Source organism: Ceratotherium simum, chromosome 26 (genome assembly GCF_057802395.1).
Source record: "Ceratotherium simum simum isolate JZ-2026a chromosome 26, ASM5780239v1, whole genome shotgun sequence".
Lineage (NCBI taxonomy): Eukaryota > Metazoa > Chordata > Mammalia > Perissodactyla > Rhinocerotidae > Ceratotherium > Ceratotherium simum.
The window spans coordinates 10,209,973-10,225,927 of NC_141925.1; the positions used below are offsets into that span (position 1 = coordinate 10,209,973).

The following is a 15,955-nucleotide window of genomic DNA, read 5'->3' on the forward strand; positions in this document are numbered from 1 at the left end:
TTTTTGCCAGCTAAAATATCTGTCGAGTTAAAAATCAAGACATTTTAGATTAATTCAGTTCAGTTTCACTAAACATCTTCAAGTAGCTAAATAAGATGTTCTATGTTTGATGTATCAAATAACTTTGGTCATTTCTTATCATTGCTGAGTGCAACTTACCTACATGCCCAATGAATACTACATTTACATGTTCTTTTTTAGGAGCACCTGGCGGTGCAACCACAGATTTAGGTTTTGGTATTTCCTCTTCCTCCTCCATCATTTCTTGGGGACTTTCTTCTGGAGGCCTTCCATCTCCCAAGGAACCACCCCCTGGCTCTGTTTCACTTATTTCTTCTTTGTGCTCCCATGATTCTTCTGGGGACATTTCTGTCTCCCCATTTTCTACTGAAATAAGACATTTTAACTTAGTATTCTGAAAAAGATTTATAATCTATACCTTAAAACACAGATGCTTGCAAACAACAAATAGAACTTTTGCATATTTAGTTCAATTTCCTAATATCTAGTGACACATATGCAAGAAAATCTCTTTCATAACAGAAATGGATAATAGCTTTCGAGCTGGCCTCAGTGCTGACGTCAGAACTCTGACTCAGAGACTATGAGAGATTGCTATTTTAACGAAGCTTCATTTTCATAAGGACAAACAAAATGTGAACAGGAGAGCTAACATTCCTAATAGCCCAGTTATTCCAGTGTCAAGATGCCCTGATGGGAAAAAATGGCAAGTTTAAAATCAGAACCCAGGAAAAACGTAAAAGGATTTAGGAGATCTTTTCTTTTTCCTCTGCAAGTAATATAACTTTGGCATCAACTTTATTAATCACCTTGGGAATATGAAACCCTTAAGAGTAAGAAAGTTACAAAAAGGAAGGAAATTTTTTACAAAGTAAATGGAACAAGTACAACTATTTAAACTGACTTGAGCATTCCTCCACTCAATTCTTTTATATTTGCAATCACTAAATTTATCATGGCTGTGTGAGTGCCCAATTAGTTCTGCTTTCTAAATCCTAATAGCAAAGACTCAATGTCAGTTTTAAATGTAGGCATTACAATAATCATAACACTTACATTTGTACCTTAAATCTTGAGAGTGCAAGAGTTTCATATTACTGTATTAATATGGTCAGAAATTTTCTTACCAACAGGTTCTGAAAGTTCCATGCTAACAGCTGAATTTGAACCTAGACAAGAAATTGAGATATAATATATATTTACAAAACAATATCTAGCTTTACACACCATAGACAACTTAATGTTTTCTCAATTAGATATTCAAAGAGTCACATCATAGAAATTTACCTTCACACAACAATGATTGTTCCTCTTGAGAAGGTTCCACAGGTGCTGTTTAATAGAAATAAGTTCTATTAAAAATTGAGACCCATATATCCATTTTACTTATTTTTTATTTTTATTTATTTTTTATTTTTTTTAAAGATTTTTTATTTATTTTTTTGCCCCCAAAGCCCCAGTAGATAGTTGTATGTCACAGCTGCACACCCTTCTAGTTGCTGTATGTGGGACTCGGCCTCAGGATGGACAGAGAAGTGGTGCCTCGATGCGCACCCGGGATCCGAACCCGGGCCGCCAGCATCGCAGCGTGCGCACTTAACCACCAAGCCACAGGGCCGGCCCTTACTTATTTTTTAAAATACAGCAAAAACAGAAATTCAGTAACATAACAAAAACCTCCATAATTCAGACTAATGGCAACTAACTCAGGTTTTCAAATTAGAAGTCTCTGTTAGGGCCAGCCCGGGTGGACTACTGGTTAAGTTTGACGTGCTATGCTTCGGCAGCCTGGGTTTCGTTCCCGGGCGCAGATCCACACCACTCGTCTGTCAGTGGCCATGCTGTGCTGGCGGCTCACATACAAAAAGAGGAAGATTGGCAACAGTGTTAGCTCAGGGCGAATCTTCCTCAGCAAAAAAAAAAAAAAAAAAAAAAGTCTCTGTTTAACCTATTTTAAAAATCTATCAATTACAGCCAATTTTAAAAACATTTTCAGTACTGAAATGTATTCATAAAAGCATGCTTATTCTCTTAATTTGCTTTATAGATTTTTCCCTCACAGATATTATAAAAGTAACCTATAGCCCAGCGCAGATTAAATTACTAAGATTTTGCTCAACAAATAGTCTGTACTTCTCTAGATTCTCGGCAGCTCTAGCCCAAGAACGCTAGGATTAGCCCCCTTTAAGATTTTATAATCATACATATTTATTAAGATCCTTGAATAAATTCTATTTTATACCAATAAAATAAAAAGGACACTCATATAAAGTCCCTGAAATGCACATAGGTCCCTTCAACATCTCAGAAAAGGTGATTAGAATGATGCCAGTGTTGTCCTATACTAGAATTCTAAGATCAAGCAACAATCCAGTTTCCACAGTTGTCACACCACAAATGTACTTATGACATCACTGGAAGAGATGTATGAGAAATATATACTGATTCCCAAATATGTAAGTTTATTTCGTACGTCTGATAAACCTAAATGATACTCCAATATGAAAGAGTCTCCAAGATGCAAAAAGACAAAGAATTTGAAGTCATATGAATCCTGCACACCAAGTAATAGAGAATAATGAATTAATAACCCACAAAAACTCATATTTAAAATCACTGCCCAGAAGTATTAACACTTATAAAGTCAAGAAAAAGTTTTGGCCCCAATCTTCAATAACATGAAGCATTGATGAAAGTAATTTCCTGTCCCCGAAAGGTAAAGGGCAACCAAGTTTTTTTGAAGAGAGAAGTGACATGCCAAGTGTCACTTAGAAAGATCATTCTATGGTATTATGTAGATGAACTGGAGAGGGAAAGACTCTACAGGCAGAAAGACCAACATTCGGGCCGGCCCCGTGGCTTAGCGGTTAAGTGCGCGCGCTCCGCTGCTGGCGGCCCGGGTTCGGATCCTGGGCGCGCACCGATGCACCGCTTGTCTGGCCATGCTGAGGCTGCGTCCCACATACAGCAACTAGAAGGATGTGCAGCTATGACATACAACTATCTACTGGGGCTTTGGGGAAAAAAATAAAATAAATAAATAAATAAAATAAAATATAAAAAAAAAAAAGAAAGACCAACATTACTACTACAAGAAGGTACGCCATTAGGACAACTGAGCAGCACAACTAGAGAGGAAAGGGAAGGGCACAGCTAATAGAGGCAACATCTGACAGGTGTTCCTAGGAAGGTAGAATGAAAGGTCTAAGACAACCCTAACCTATGGGATTAGCAGGATATTAACTGAAATGGGAAAAAATCACTTAAACTAGTTTGGAAGGTAAAGGAGTTGTACTTCAAACATAATATAGATTAACTTTTTCTTTTTTTCCTATTTCAAAGAAAAATTTATAGGTAAAGTAAGGAAAAATTACTCAATTTTCAGAGAAAGCCAGGCAGTACTAAGTGAATCAAGTTCATACGCCACCCTAGGGATGGAAGACGCAGCATAGGGCTAGAACTGAGCTGACTCCTGGCTTTAAATCCTGGCTTGTCACAAGTCGTGAAATACAATTATTTCACTGAAATTATTGAAATGACATGCCATTGCCTGTCAGGACTGCTGAGAGGATTAAATGAGAGAATACATTTGTTTAGTGTCAATTACATAACTCCTGGCACCAAGCAGGTATCCAACAAATGGGTCTCCACCCTACCCCTAACATGTACTGAGTATCAACTCCATTGTATCATCTAATTTGTACTGAGTATCTATTGTAGGCCAGACAGGGATATGAAGCACTCACAAATCCACACCGTGCTGGAGGTGGAGGTGGGGTGGCAAATTACCCTAACTCCAACTAATTTCTATTGAGCCTTATGTGCTGACTGCTATCTCATTTAATTCCCCCAAAACCCTGTGAAATAGATGACTGTAATCACTACCATCTAACATTCAGACCTATCAGACTCACTGGGCTTTTCCAAGTTATACAGTGCCATCTTGCCCTTCCTCAAACGGCCCCTGTTGAAAATCCCTCAGTAAAAGTAAACTGAGCAAGTGATGATATACAAGTATTTTAAGGCAGGAGAAAGACTGAGACGACTGATATGGTGGGCTCTCCCATCATCTTATCATTAATAAGAGATCCCAAACTACAACCGAGTTTTTCAAAACCCAATAGTAAATACACCCGACCACCTAGTTCTAGAACCATCTCTTAGATTTACAAATGTGCAATACATGCATAAGGTTGTAAGGCACTTCTCAGGACAGTGACAGCAGTCATGAGACCACCTCCATGGCTGCATAATGCAGCAGAATGAAAATCTGTTCATGGTTTTATTTTTCAAAACATCGTACATTTATGTTTGTCTTAAGTCTGTAAAGCTTACAGAGGCAGAGATAGAGTCAAGTACCAAAAGCAAATAAGTGTTTAATATACACGTAATGATGTTAAAGGGCCCCAAATAAGAAGTTGACCATAGTTTCCCCACAATGGAAAAAAGCTTTCCATGCATTCAGACCATGGATCTCATTATAAACCCACTGGCAATGCTAGCAACATTTCTGAACTGATGTTTTTGGAATAATGAGCCAGAAAAATCACAGATACAGCAAGATGTTCTTTAAACTTAAATTTCTCAATATAGTTGTACCTAGTCTTCACACAGGCACATGCAACCCTTTCTCGTTCATTCTACTCTGGCCTTATTCATAATGCTTATCACAGCCAGATCTTACTGGCTGCTCATTAGCCTGGGCTTAGAATTCTACTAAACTCCAAATCATTGTTCATGGTTGGCAAACAGATGACAATTAGGGCTTGACTTCTCAAGTCCTGCACAGTTCACATCTGCTAGTGAAGAAGTTAGTAATCCTCCTGAGGAATGCAACTACAGCTTCATATCTTCCAATGGTATCTCCATGTTCAGAAATGTGCCCTTATCAAGTATTCAAAAAAGGAACAATTCTAATTAAATGAGAAAGCCATCAGAGTGTACTAGTGAATAAAACTACCATACCCCAAATTAAAAGGAGAAACCAGTACTATAGTTTCTGATAAAGGAAGATTAATGAACTGGCTGTGATACTAGGTATATTACCACAAATTTTAAAACAAGAAGTGAAAAGATTTTACCAGAAGACAGTCAGGCAATAGTACTGACTGTAGTTTAACACAGATGATAATCTGGATCTTAAAACTGTCAGTTAAGGGGCTGGCCCCATGGCATAGCGGTTAAGTTTGGTGCACTCCGCCTCGGCCCAGATTCACGGGTTCAGATCCCGAGCATAGACCTGCACCACTCGTTGGCAGCCATGCTGTGGCGGTGACCCATATAAAAACAGAGGAAGACTGGCAATGGATGTTAGCTCAGGGTGAATCTTCCTCAGCAAAAAAAAAGAAAAAAAAATTGTTAGTTAAAATTTGATCATGGTGAAATAAGACAGACACAAAAGGTCACATGGTGTACAATTCCACTTACATTAAATGTTCAGAATAGGTAAATCCATAGAGACAGAAAGCAGACTGGTGAATGGCAGAAGCTAGGAGGAAAGGGGAATGGGAAGTAACTGCTTAATGGGTACAGGTTTCCATTTGGAGTGACAGAAATGTTTTGGAACTAGATAGAGGAGGTAGTTGTACAACACTGTGAATGCACTAAAATGCCACTGAATTGTTCACTTTAAAACGGTTAATTCTATGTTATATGGATTTCACCTCAATTTTCAAAAAGAATATACAAATTTTAAAAAAGATTTGATCACATATCAAAGGACTTCAACGTGGAGACGCCTACCTTGCCAGTTCATAAGTACAGCACAAGTCAGTCAAGGCCACACACGTGGTAGGTAATGAAAGCCATGTTTAATTCAAGCTACAGGTTTTAAACACAAATGTCTGGTCAATTCTTGAAAAGTGCTTAATCCATATATTCCATAAATCAACAATTTAAATTTGTACTGCTTTAGATATATTCAAAATAGCCATCCTAACTAAAATTTCTTAGCCCTGTTAGCTAAATGGTGTGTTCATTAAAGGAAAAAATAAATACTTCGGTGCTGTCACAGAAGTCACAAGTGTCTTCTACTGCATGGAAGTGAGAAATAATGTGACAAAATTCTGCCCAATACAAATATCTGCACTGATGGAAATGTTCTATATCTGTCCTGTGATATGATAGTCACTAGCCACATGTGGCTATTAAGCACTTGAAAGGTGGCTAGTGTGACGAAGGAAATGAAGTTTAAATTGCATTTAATTTTAATTAATTTAAATGGCGACATGTGCACAGTTCTCGCTCCTCTTAAGAATTCTCCTCAATTGTAGTACAAACTTGCCATACCTGATTTTCCACCTTTTTCCCACTCCCTATCCACCCTACCACCCTGAAGTGCTAATGATCTCTCTTCTGAACTCCTCTAGGATAGGACCCTAGTATTCAATCGTAGGTACACCCACACACATATCTTAGTTCTTGTTCCCTAGGAGATTACGGACTTCCAGAATGACTGTGGTTTTCTGAAATATGGAGACTTTGTTTCTCTATGCTTGTAATCTCTACAGGTTGGCACAGTGCACTGTAGGGAATAAATATACACTTGATTTTTACTGAATTAACTTCAGCAGTTTTCTTTTGATTTTCATAGGTCACTAGTTTCTTGCAGTCTTATCACTTCACTTTTCTCACTAATCCCTGGCATCTATCTACACCTTTACTACATTTTCATTAGGATTCCATACAGTAAAAACAATTTCATATGTGCCAATTTCTAAGAAGGGAGTAGAGAAACAGTATTCAACAGATGTTAAAGAACAGCTTGAGTAAAGAACTAAAAATTTTCTAGCACTCAGGTGACCGTATAGTCTCACCAAAATTGCACACTGAAGTATTTTTCTCCCAGAGACAATACTGGAAAATAATAAAGGCAGATGTCAGAAAGAAAAGCCCACAGGGGCCGGCCCCGTGGCATAACAGTTAAGTGCGCACACTCCGCTGCTGGCGGCCCGGGTTTGGATCTCAGGCGCGCACCGATGTGCCGCTTGTCAGGCCATGCTGTGGCGGCGTCCCACATAAAGTGGAGGAAGATGGGCACAGATGTTAGCCCAGGGCCAGTCTTGCTCAGCAAAAAAAAAAAAAAAAAAAAAAAAAGAGGAGGATTGGCATTGGATGTTAGCTCAGGGCGGATCTTCCTCACAAAAAAAAAAAGAAAAGAAAAGCCCACAGAACAAATACAAGTGTCCGTGATTTTGCCTTAATTACCTAAAACTCTAAAAGTGAAAAGGCACAATGTAGACTGTGGTGATCAGAACTGCTTAAAGTCTTTTACATCATTTCCTGAAATCTAAGAAGAAGCAATTTCAAAATATTACTTTAAATTAGAGCACTGCCTACTAATGACAATGTTACTCTGCTACTACTGAGACAGATCGTGGAGACGGTGCCAGAGTCCACAAACGCCCGGCCCAGTTTCTGAAAAAATGTCTCAGCCAAAAAGATATTTTAATATCAAATCACAAGGAAAGGACTAGCAGAGTTACCATGACTAGAATAAGCTTTGAAATCAGACCTAGATTCTAATCCCCTCCTCCATTTATTCATGGAAGTCACTGCATTAAGTTATTTAGCTTCTCTAAGCCTTAATTTTCTTTTCAGTAAAATAGGTCAACAGCATCTATATCTCAAGAGATTGTTGTGAAGATAAGGGCATGTTAAGCATGTGGTAACTGCTCAATATATTTATTATTACAACAAGCATTTCAAAGCCCCATAATAATTACACAAACTTTTAAGAATAAAATGCAAGGCAAATTCCAGGGCCCCTCTCTCAGAAAATCATGCCGGTTGTCATAATTAGTTCTAGGCATGCCCTTTTTTCTATTATTAAACAGCACGGCGTGGCAGAGAGAGCACTAAACTAGCAGTTGGCAAATTTGGATTCTAGACTCAACTGTGTCATTAAATCTGTGAGTGACCTTAGGCATTCACTTAGCATCTCCAGGCTCCAGTTTCTTTATTCAAAAATGAGGAGACTGCATTACTGCTAAGGTCATTTCTAACCCTAACATTCTAGAACCTATTTATTCAGTCACTAAAGCAATGCCAATATCAACCTGATTAGACCTTCTGTAGAGTAACTCAAGTTCCACTATATTTTTCAAACAACCCTAAAAAAGATAGTCTTATTTATGATTTATATCCCATCTACTTCAAAAACAATTTGAGGTATATTTAAAACACATAAACCAAACCCATTTCAGACAGCCCCAATAAGGTATAAAGATAAGAGAAAAACACCCCTCTGCAACCAAAGTCAACCACCCAAAAGAGATGGACAGAGACCGCCTAGTAGTATGGTATCCCACGCCTAGTAGTATGGTATCCCACGGGAGTTCTATAGAAAGAGTCAACCAGGAAATTGCCCAATGACATTCTAAGGTATGCACTTTTTGTCTGTTCCAAGGGAAGTGACATACAATTACCTAGTTGGAATGTGGTTTGGAATTGGTGTTACTGCTCTTAGGTTAGGCTAGTGAAAGATGCTCAAAAAATCTTTACTAAGTGTTTCTCTCACCTAGAAAGTAGAATTATGATGGAGAACTGGTAAAACTTGGAATACTGTAACAACCAGGTTTCCTTAGAACAAAGCCATTTATGAAAAAACTAAGGACATCTGTAACCCAGCCATGCTTTGTTAAAATCTATTGAAAACAAGGACAAAACTTTTAAGAAGCTTTGGTATGAATCAACAATTGACAGCTAAAAAAGGAGTCTGAGGACCTCAGAACAAGCAAGAACCTTCAACTAGTGGCCAAATTCTTGCTTCCCAAAGATTTTTAAGAACTGTGACTAGAATGATGAAATTCTAAATTAACATGCCCAACAGATACACTAGCCAGAATCACAGTAGCTCACTGCTGTTTATATGAAAGAGACAACAAGTAGTGTAAAAAGATAACCGATGCTCTACTCTAGCAAATTCCTAGCAAAAATATTCTATATTAAATAAAATAATAGAAACACAAGAAGGGTGAATTTTATATGTGAATTATATCTCAACTAAAAAAAAATCTTAAGGTTTTCACACAGAACACTTTTTTAGGAAATAGAGAGATCTTTAGTTTTATGATTAGGGTGACAAGACTGAAATTATTTACACAAGGGAACCTGTGAACAACTCTCTTCTGTGCTTTGAGAGCCCTCTACCGACCTCTGTGTGGTCCTCTTGCCATGCTGTGTCTTCATGTCATGTAGGGTACATTGGGTAGCTGACCCCTTTCTAGCCTCCTTGAGGACCACCATTTACTCATCTTGGTGGTGTCATTTCAAGTGCCTGGCACAGTATCCTGCATTCTGCAGGCAGGCTGATGTTTGTTCATTAATTGCTATGCATATACCTGAGCAAAACCAGAGATTCACATCTCAAAAAATTCCATTCTAATACTGCTAACTCACCCCAAAAGGTTATCAAACCTCTTTTTCATTCCTTTCTCTTCAACCACAACGACAATAATACTATTTTAACACTTGAAGACATTTCCTCCCAGGAAACAAAAACAAGCAAAACAAGGCTTAAAATCTGCCCTCTACAATAGTTCCCTGACTTGCCCTGATAAATTTTAATTGCTGTCTTTTCATGCAGTACAATTCCAGAAAAGGTGAAAAATAAACAAACGTCGAAAGAACGCAAAAAGCTATGTACTAACTGCACTAAATAAAACCTGCTCCAAAGAGGGTTTATTCTCAATCAAAATCTCTAACAGCTTCAACAGCTGCTCCACATGGCCCAGCACTAGTTGATGCCTTCCCTTGTTCCCTAAATCCTCCTGCACGAGCCACTGAAGCATATGAAATCATGAAACGAGCCAAAATCTAATAATTGGTAAGTCAAGGTAGGAAAAGAAATAACCAGATAGGAAACTAGGTAGGAAAAGAAGCAACAGACCAGGAACAATACTTTTCCCTGATCTCCTCTGCCTACTCTCTTCCATTTACTGACCCCTCGAAGCCTGAAAAATCCTTCACATTAGAATTGTTATTGCAGGCATTTCAGTCTTAAAGGAAAAGAAAAACAAACCTCAAGTCAAGAACCTCATCTACCATCTAGCTAAATTTTTCTATTGATCAACAGATATCATTCACTGTAATAATAAAGTGTGCTACAGTGTGTGAGCCCTTCTGGACAAAACAACCATTACTTTAATTCTGGAACTTCTCTACTCAGGGGGCCACCTGAAGAGGTCACCTTTGAGACTACTCAGTGATTAACAAGCATCCATCAAGTGGTGATCGTTGCATAACTTTGTGAATATACTTAAAACCATTAAACTGTATACTTAAAAAAGGTGAATTTTATGGTGTGTGAATTGTACCTCAATCATTAAAAAAAAAGTAGAAAATCCCTCCCCCACAAAAAGGCATTCAGCAAAAACCAAACACTACAAAACAGAATTTTTCTCTTTAAAATTCAAGTTCCACAATACAATGTGCTACTTTTTGAAGATCCTCCTCTGAGGATCTACCGAGGCCTGCTGGTTTTATTCTATGCTCATTTTTTAGCGGTAGAGTTTTGAGAGGTGAGGGGGTGGGATGGTGGAAAGAACACTACACCATTACTTTAGAAGCTCTGGCTGTTCTACAAGTCCAAGTGCTATGGTCTGAATGTCTGTGTCCCCTAAAATTCGTATGTTGAAATCCTAATGCCCAATGTGATGGTATTAGGTGGGGCCTTTGGGAGGCGCCCTCCCCAATGGGATCAGTGCCTTGATAAAAGGCCCCAGAGACCCCCTTGCCCCTTCCGCCATGTGAGGACACAAGAAGTCAGCAGTCTGCTATCCTGAACAGGGAAGAGGGCCCTCACCCGTCCATGCTGGCACCCTGATCTCAGACTTGCAGCCTCCAGAACTGTAAGCAATATATTTCTGTTGTTTATAAGCCACCCAGTCTGCAGTATTTTGTTATAGGAGCCCAAATGGACTAAGACACCAAGTAACCCTGATTAACATCACTAAACATGTTTCTCATATAATAATAAAAAAGACTGAACTAGGTGCAAACTGGAACTTAAAATAAGTACGTTCTATCATAGAAAATGTTTGTTTTAGTATACATAACCCTTGTCTTCTACATTTTCATTCATTTCAGGAGCTCTACTTTAAAGAGCATCACTTGGGCCGGCCCCGTGGCTTAGTGGTTAAGTGCGTCCTCCGCTGCTGGCGGCCCGGGTTTGGATCCCGGACGCACACCGACGCACCGCTTCTCCGGCCATGCTGAGGCCGCGTCCCACATACAGCAACTAGAAGGATATGCAACTATGACATACAACTATCTACTGGGGCTTTGGGGGAAAAAATAAATAAATAAAATTATAAAGAGCATCACTCGGCCAACTTACTTGGATCTGTGGAGAATTGCACTTAAATGAATTATACTTAATTACATTTAAATGGGCTCTACTTAATCATTTCTTTGGAAACCTACATTGAATTTTCAAAAAGATCCAAGGTCAACACTGAACCCCAAGTTCTGACTTGAGATGGCTGGAAACAGGCATAATCAGCAGCCTTCCAGTGAAGGTGAATGACACTTTGTGCAGAAGCTTCTTCCTCTACTGCTCAAGCACCAGTGAAAGTATTCCCACTCCCCCCCCAAAGAAAAGAAAAAGAAAAACTAGCCTGTTTTCAGAAGAAATAACAGATATTCATCCTAGACAGACACGTCTCAAAAGTCATTCATTCTAGTGCTTTATCTCTAGGCTTCTTCAAGAGATCTCCTGGTGGGGCCGGCCCTGTGGCTTGGTGGTTAAGTGCGCGCGCTGCGATGCTGGTGGCCCGGGTTCGGATCCCGGGTGCGCATCGAGGCACCACTTCTCCGTTCATCCTGAGGCCGAGTCCCACATACAGCAACTAGAAGGATGTGCAGCTACAACACACAACTATCCACTGGGGCTTTGGGGGGAAAAATAAAATAAATAAAATCTTTAAAAAAAAAAAAAAAGAGATCTCCTGGTATCTAGTTTGAAAACACGCACCACAAATTTCAGCCATGGCTTAACAAAGAAATGTGCTAGCCCTATTGTCCGTGTCCTCACTATAAAAAACCTGCAAACCTATATGGTTCCCCCTTTGTAAATTTCAATCTAAATGCTATTTCCAATTTTTCCCTGCTTCTTCCAAGCATAGTTCTCTGCTCTGATGATGACATTTTATTGGACCTGAATGGGCTGGAACACACAATCCAACAGTCTCACATAACTCTGGACCTCAATTTAGAAAATCCATTCTTTTCCAAAAAGACATCCTACAGAGGATAATTTTTTTTTTTTAACATTAACTGGCATTTTGTAGAAGCAGCTGGTAAAGTCAGTAACCCCTAAAGAGGTATCTAATAAAAAAGAAAAAACTGACCATAATGTAGGGACTTTTCTTACCAACAACCACTTCCTTACACATTTTTACATCTTCGACTTCTAGCAGAGTCAGAGAAAAGGATTAAGAGTAAAACTGCAAATTGACAAATATCAGGAAGAGAAAAGACAGTCCTCCTGCATAAGAGGTAATGTCTAGTCACCCAGCAGTGACCACCATTCCAGGCCACTGCTCTAAGGATGGCTGTCCCTTGATGACTATTTGGCTGATGCCTAGAGAGGCTGGAAATGGAGTCCTAGGTCTAGCCAGAGTGGTGCTGGTGGCTCCAGAGTAAGGAGGGAGGGCCAAAAAAGAAAATGGCTGGATAAAAAGAATCTGCATGATAAGGTAAGGGGAAACAGGCAGTTTTGGGAGGTGGTAAGTGAACTAGTTTAGGAAGCCAAAATGGCTTGATCTAAGCAAAGAAATCAAAGCTAAGCTTCCTTGTTCAAAGAGAAAACATCAACCGCCCACACAAGTAAAAGAAATACCAATAAAACTACCAAACCCAAACTGTGTGCTCACACGCATACTTTGCAACTTTTTGCCTCTAGAGAGAAAACGGTAGCAAAAGTTTCTGAAGAAACCAAACTCCTAGAGCCCTTTCATGATGTAAACTTATCTACAATACTAGGACATAGAGCATTAAAGAGAAATCAACAATCTGCTCTCACTTATAAATTGCTGGGAACCTCTATGATCCAGTCCACCAATACCCTGGCTGAACAATACAAGGACATTCAGCCTTTTTCTTTCCTTTTCTCTTTAAGCCAATATTGACAGTTCCTAAAATAAGCACCTTTATATGGGGAGAATACTTCAGTTCATTCCTTCCTACAAAATCAGTACCTGAAAGCATGCTATCACTTAAGCAGCCCCTAAATACAGGAAGATTTTTAAAGAGGGAACTTAACTTGAAACCACAGAAAGTCTGTCTACTAGCTATGGTCAGAATGGCACGTGACAACTATAACTTAATTGAGTTATAACAAATGCTCAAGTGTCTGAATAGACTAATACACATGAACATAGAAAAAGAGTGAGTTATACCAAGTAACCTGAATAAGGTTAACAATTTTAACACAATGAAAATTTCAAACGTGTCACTAAGGAGAAAAGACCAAGTCCCACCTAAGAAAAGGGGCACACGAATCAATGTAGTCTCCTACACACATTAATATTAAGTGAGAAACTCTAACTTTGTGACACTTTGTGAACTTTACAAGCCTACAATATGCTAAGGGTGAAAAGATCTTCGTATTGATAGCCAACAGTTCCTGCCCGATCACAAGACTGCAATGCATCTTGGGATTCCTTCAGGACGGTTCGGTGCCATTGATACTTAAAACGTAATTAGTTTCAATAATAGAAAGTGCAGCGAGAGACGCTGTCTGGCCTCGGCCGAAAGTGAAGGGAAACCCGAGCATTCGTCCTCCCTGACTCCTCGGATCTCTCAACGCCACCCGACCGGCTCCTGGCTCCATCTGTCCTCACTTCCAGGCCTCGTGGCACTGACCCGCCGCGGCCCCCGCTCCGTCCCATACGGTCCCACTTCAAGAGGGTGACTGCAGCCCCCCAGGGGAGAGGGGGACCCCGGCGTCCCCGGCCCGCCGCTCCCGCCCCGCCCGGCCCCCCGCCGCGGCCGCCGCACGCAGGCCGCCTCCCGGCCCCGGCCCGCCCCACCCAGGGCTGCCGGCGCCGCTGTCAGCGCCCCACGTGCCGCCGGGCCCCCGGGCCGCGCGTCCCCGGCCCCTCCCGAAGGCCACCCCAGCCCCATCCCCGGTGGGCTCCGGCCCCCAGGCCGCTGCTCTGCCCTCGCAGCCCCGCTGCCCCCCGCGTCCCGGGGCCGCCCAACCCTGGCCCTTTACCCGAGGGGCCTCCCGCGCCGCTGCCGGCTCCGTGGTTGCTGGCGGCGGCGCCAGCTGGGGGTGGCGGCGACTGGGCCGGGCCCCGCAGGAAGGACGGCACGAACTCGGCGGCGTGGACGTTGGGCACGAAGGGCTTGGCGTTGACGTTGAGTTGCCGGCTGAAGGCCGCGCTGAGGTGCTCATGCTGGGCCTCGGCCGCCGCCGCCGCCAAGGGGCCGCCGGCGCCGCCGCACGGGCCCGGCCCGGGGGCTTCCATGTCCGCCTGGTCCCAGCAGTCGGGCGCCGAGTCGCTGCTGCTGCTGCCGTTGCTGCTCCCGCCGCCGCCGCCGCCGCCACCGCCGCCGCCGCCGCCACTGCCTGGATCCATGATCGGGGGGGCCGTGTGTGTGGTGAAGAGAGGGCGGGAAATGGAGGCGGGGGCGACGGGCCGGGGAAGAGCAGGCCGCGCTGACCCAGAGAAGGCGGCGAGGCAGAAGGCTCGGGGGGCTAGCGACACAGTCCCCGGCGTCGACGCGGCGGCAGCTGCAGTCCCCACTCCGCACTCGCGGCGACGACGACGGCGGCGGCGGCGACTCAACCCTCCTCGTGTGTGCGAGCGGATCTCCTCCCACCCAACCCCAACCACCTCCGACTGCCTCAGCGCCAACCCCACGCCCGGCGTGGATTGACCTCTCGCCGCCACCCGTACCTTCGCCTCGGTAGTTCTCGGCCCTGTCTATCCCGGTTTCCGGCTATGATGCGCGGCAGAGGACAGAACTACAGGTTCCGGCAGCGCCCGCGCGACTCCGCTGCGGTTTTCCCGGGGGCCGACGGGAGTCGGAGTTCGGGGGCCAGGAGCAACCGGAAGCGGCTCGGGCTCCCGGCAGGCAGCGCGAGGAGGCGGAGGTCCGGTGGCCGCTCGGCGGCCCCACCTGTCACCGGGTGGGGGCAGGGATGGGGGCAAGCCCTGGCAGGACTCGGCGCCGGGCCGCGGACCGCGAGTCGTTCAGTCCATGGGGGTGGTCCACTCCGTCCTGTTATGCACAGGATGCTAGGAAACGGACAGCAGTTCCCACGGGGACAAACAGCTCTCAACTCCTGAGAATTCCTTCCTTCCCTTTTCACCAGCCTCTGCATTCTCCGCCTCACAGTCTCCCTACCTTGTTCTCTTTCTTTCCACCTTCCTTCTCCCTGCCCCCAGCTAGATTTTGCCCTACATTTTAAAGCCGACTCAGAGCGTCTTTCATTTTATATATTCATTTGGTGAAAGAGACAATAAAACCGTGAGACATGACAACTTAAACTGCAGTGTGGCTCATAAAGCGCCCGGGCCCAGCCTCTGCCCCGGCACAGGGGATTATTAACTGGAAACTCGCAATGACTCACGTCTGTTTGACTAGTCATTTTAAAGCCTTCACCCAAACTTTTCCATCCCTTCCTCCTCCTGGCCAAGGGCTTAGCAAATTACACAGAGGATTGCCATATTCCATGATGTAGCCAACTGTTCCCAACCAATAGGGTTATTTTGCTGCGTCCAGCTTCTTTATGCGCTATTAAGTGGTTTTCTTTTGAATGGTCGGGTGTGCTTAAGTGTTCCCAGTATTCCCTTCGTACATACTTTATTGACTGCATCTCACGCTGACAGGTTGCGTTTAGGTAAACACGGGAAGAGAAAAAAAAAGCAAGAGAAATACTTAGGGTCAACTGCATGAAGTAGGAAAATAACGTTGCTCTGAG

The 15,955-nt window shown here is 42.7% G+C and overlaps 1 protein-coding gene and 1 long non-coding RNA gene across 2 annotated transcripts in view; one reads left to right on the top strand and one right to left on the bottom strand.

Moving 5' to 3' along the window:
- LOC147913563 (uncharacterized) overlaps positions 1-12,329 on the top strand; it is a 43,195-nt gene extending 30,866 nt beyond the window's left edge. The window contains exon 3 of the long non-coding RNA XR_015548515.1: positions 11,110-12,329. This is a non-coding gene — a long non-coding RNA (uncharacterized LOC147913563). The remainder of the gene's footprint in view (positions 1-11,109) is intronic.
- Positions 1-14,828, bottom strand: part of GSPT1 (G1 to S phase transition 1) — a 31,009-nt gene extending 16,181 nt beyond the window's left edge. Inside the window, exons 1-4 of the mRNA XM_004438062.2 lie at positions 14,240-14,828; positions 1,309-1,353; positions 1,149-1,190; positions 160-387 (exon numbers count right to left, since the gene is read on the bottom strand). Coding sequence (XP_004438119.2) covers positions 160-387; positions 1,149-1,190; positions 1,309-1,353; positions 14,240-14,606 — 682 coding nt within the window. The 5' untranslated portion in view covers positions 14,607-14,828. The remainder of the gene's footprint in view (positions 1-159; positions 388-1,148; positions 1,191-1,308; positions 1,354-14,239) is intronic.
- Positions 14,829-15,955: the final 1,127 nt, after the last annotated feature.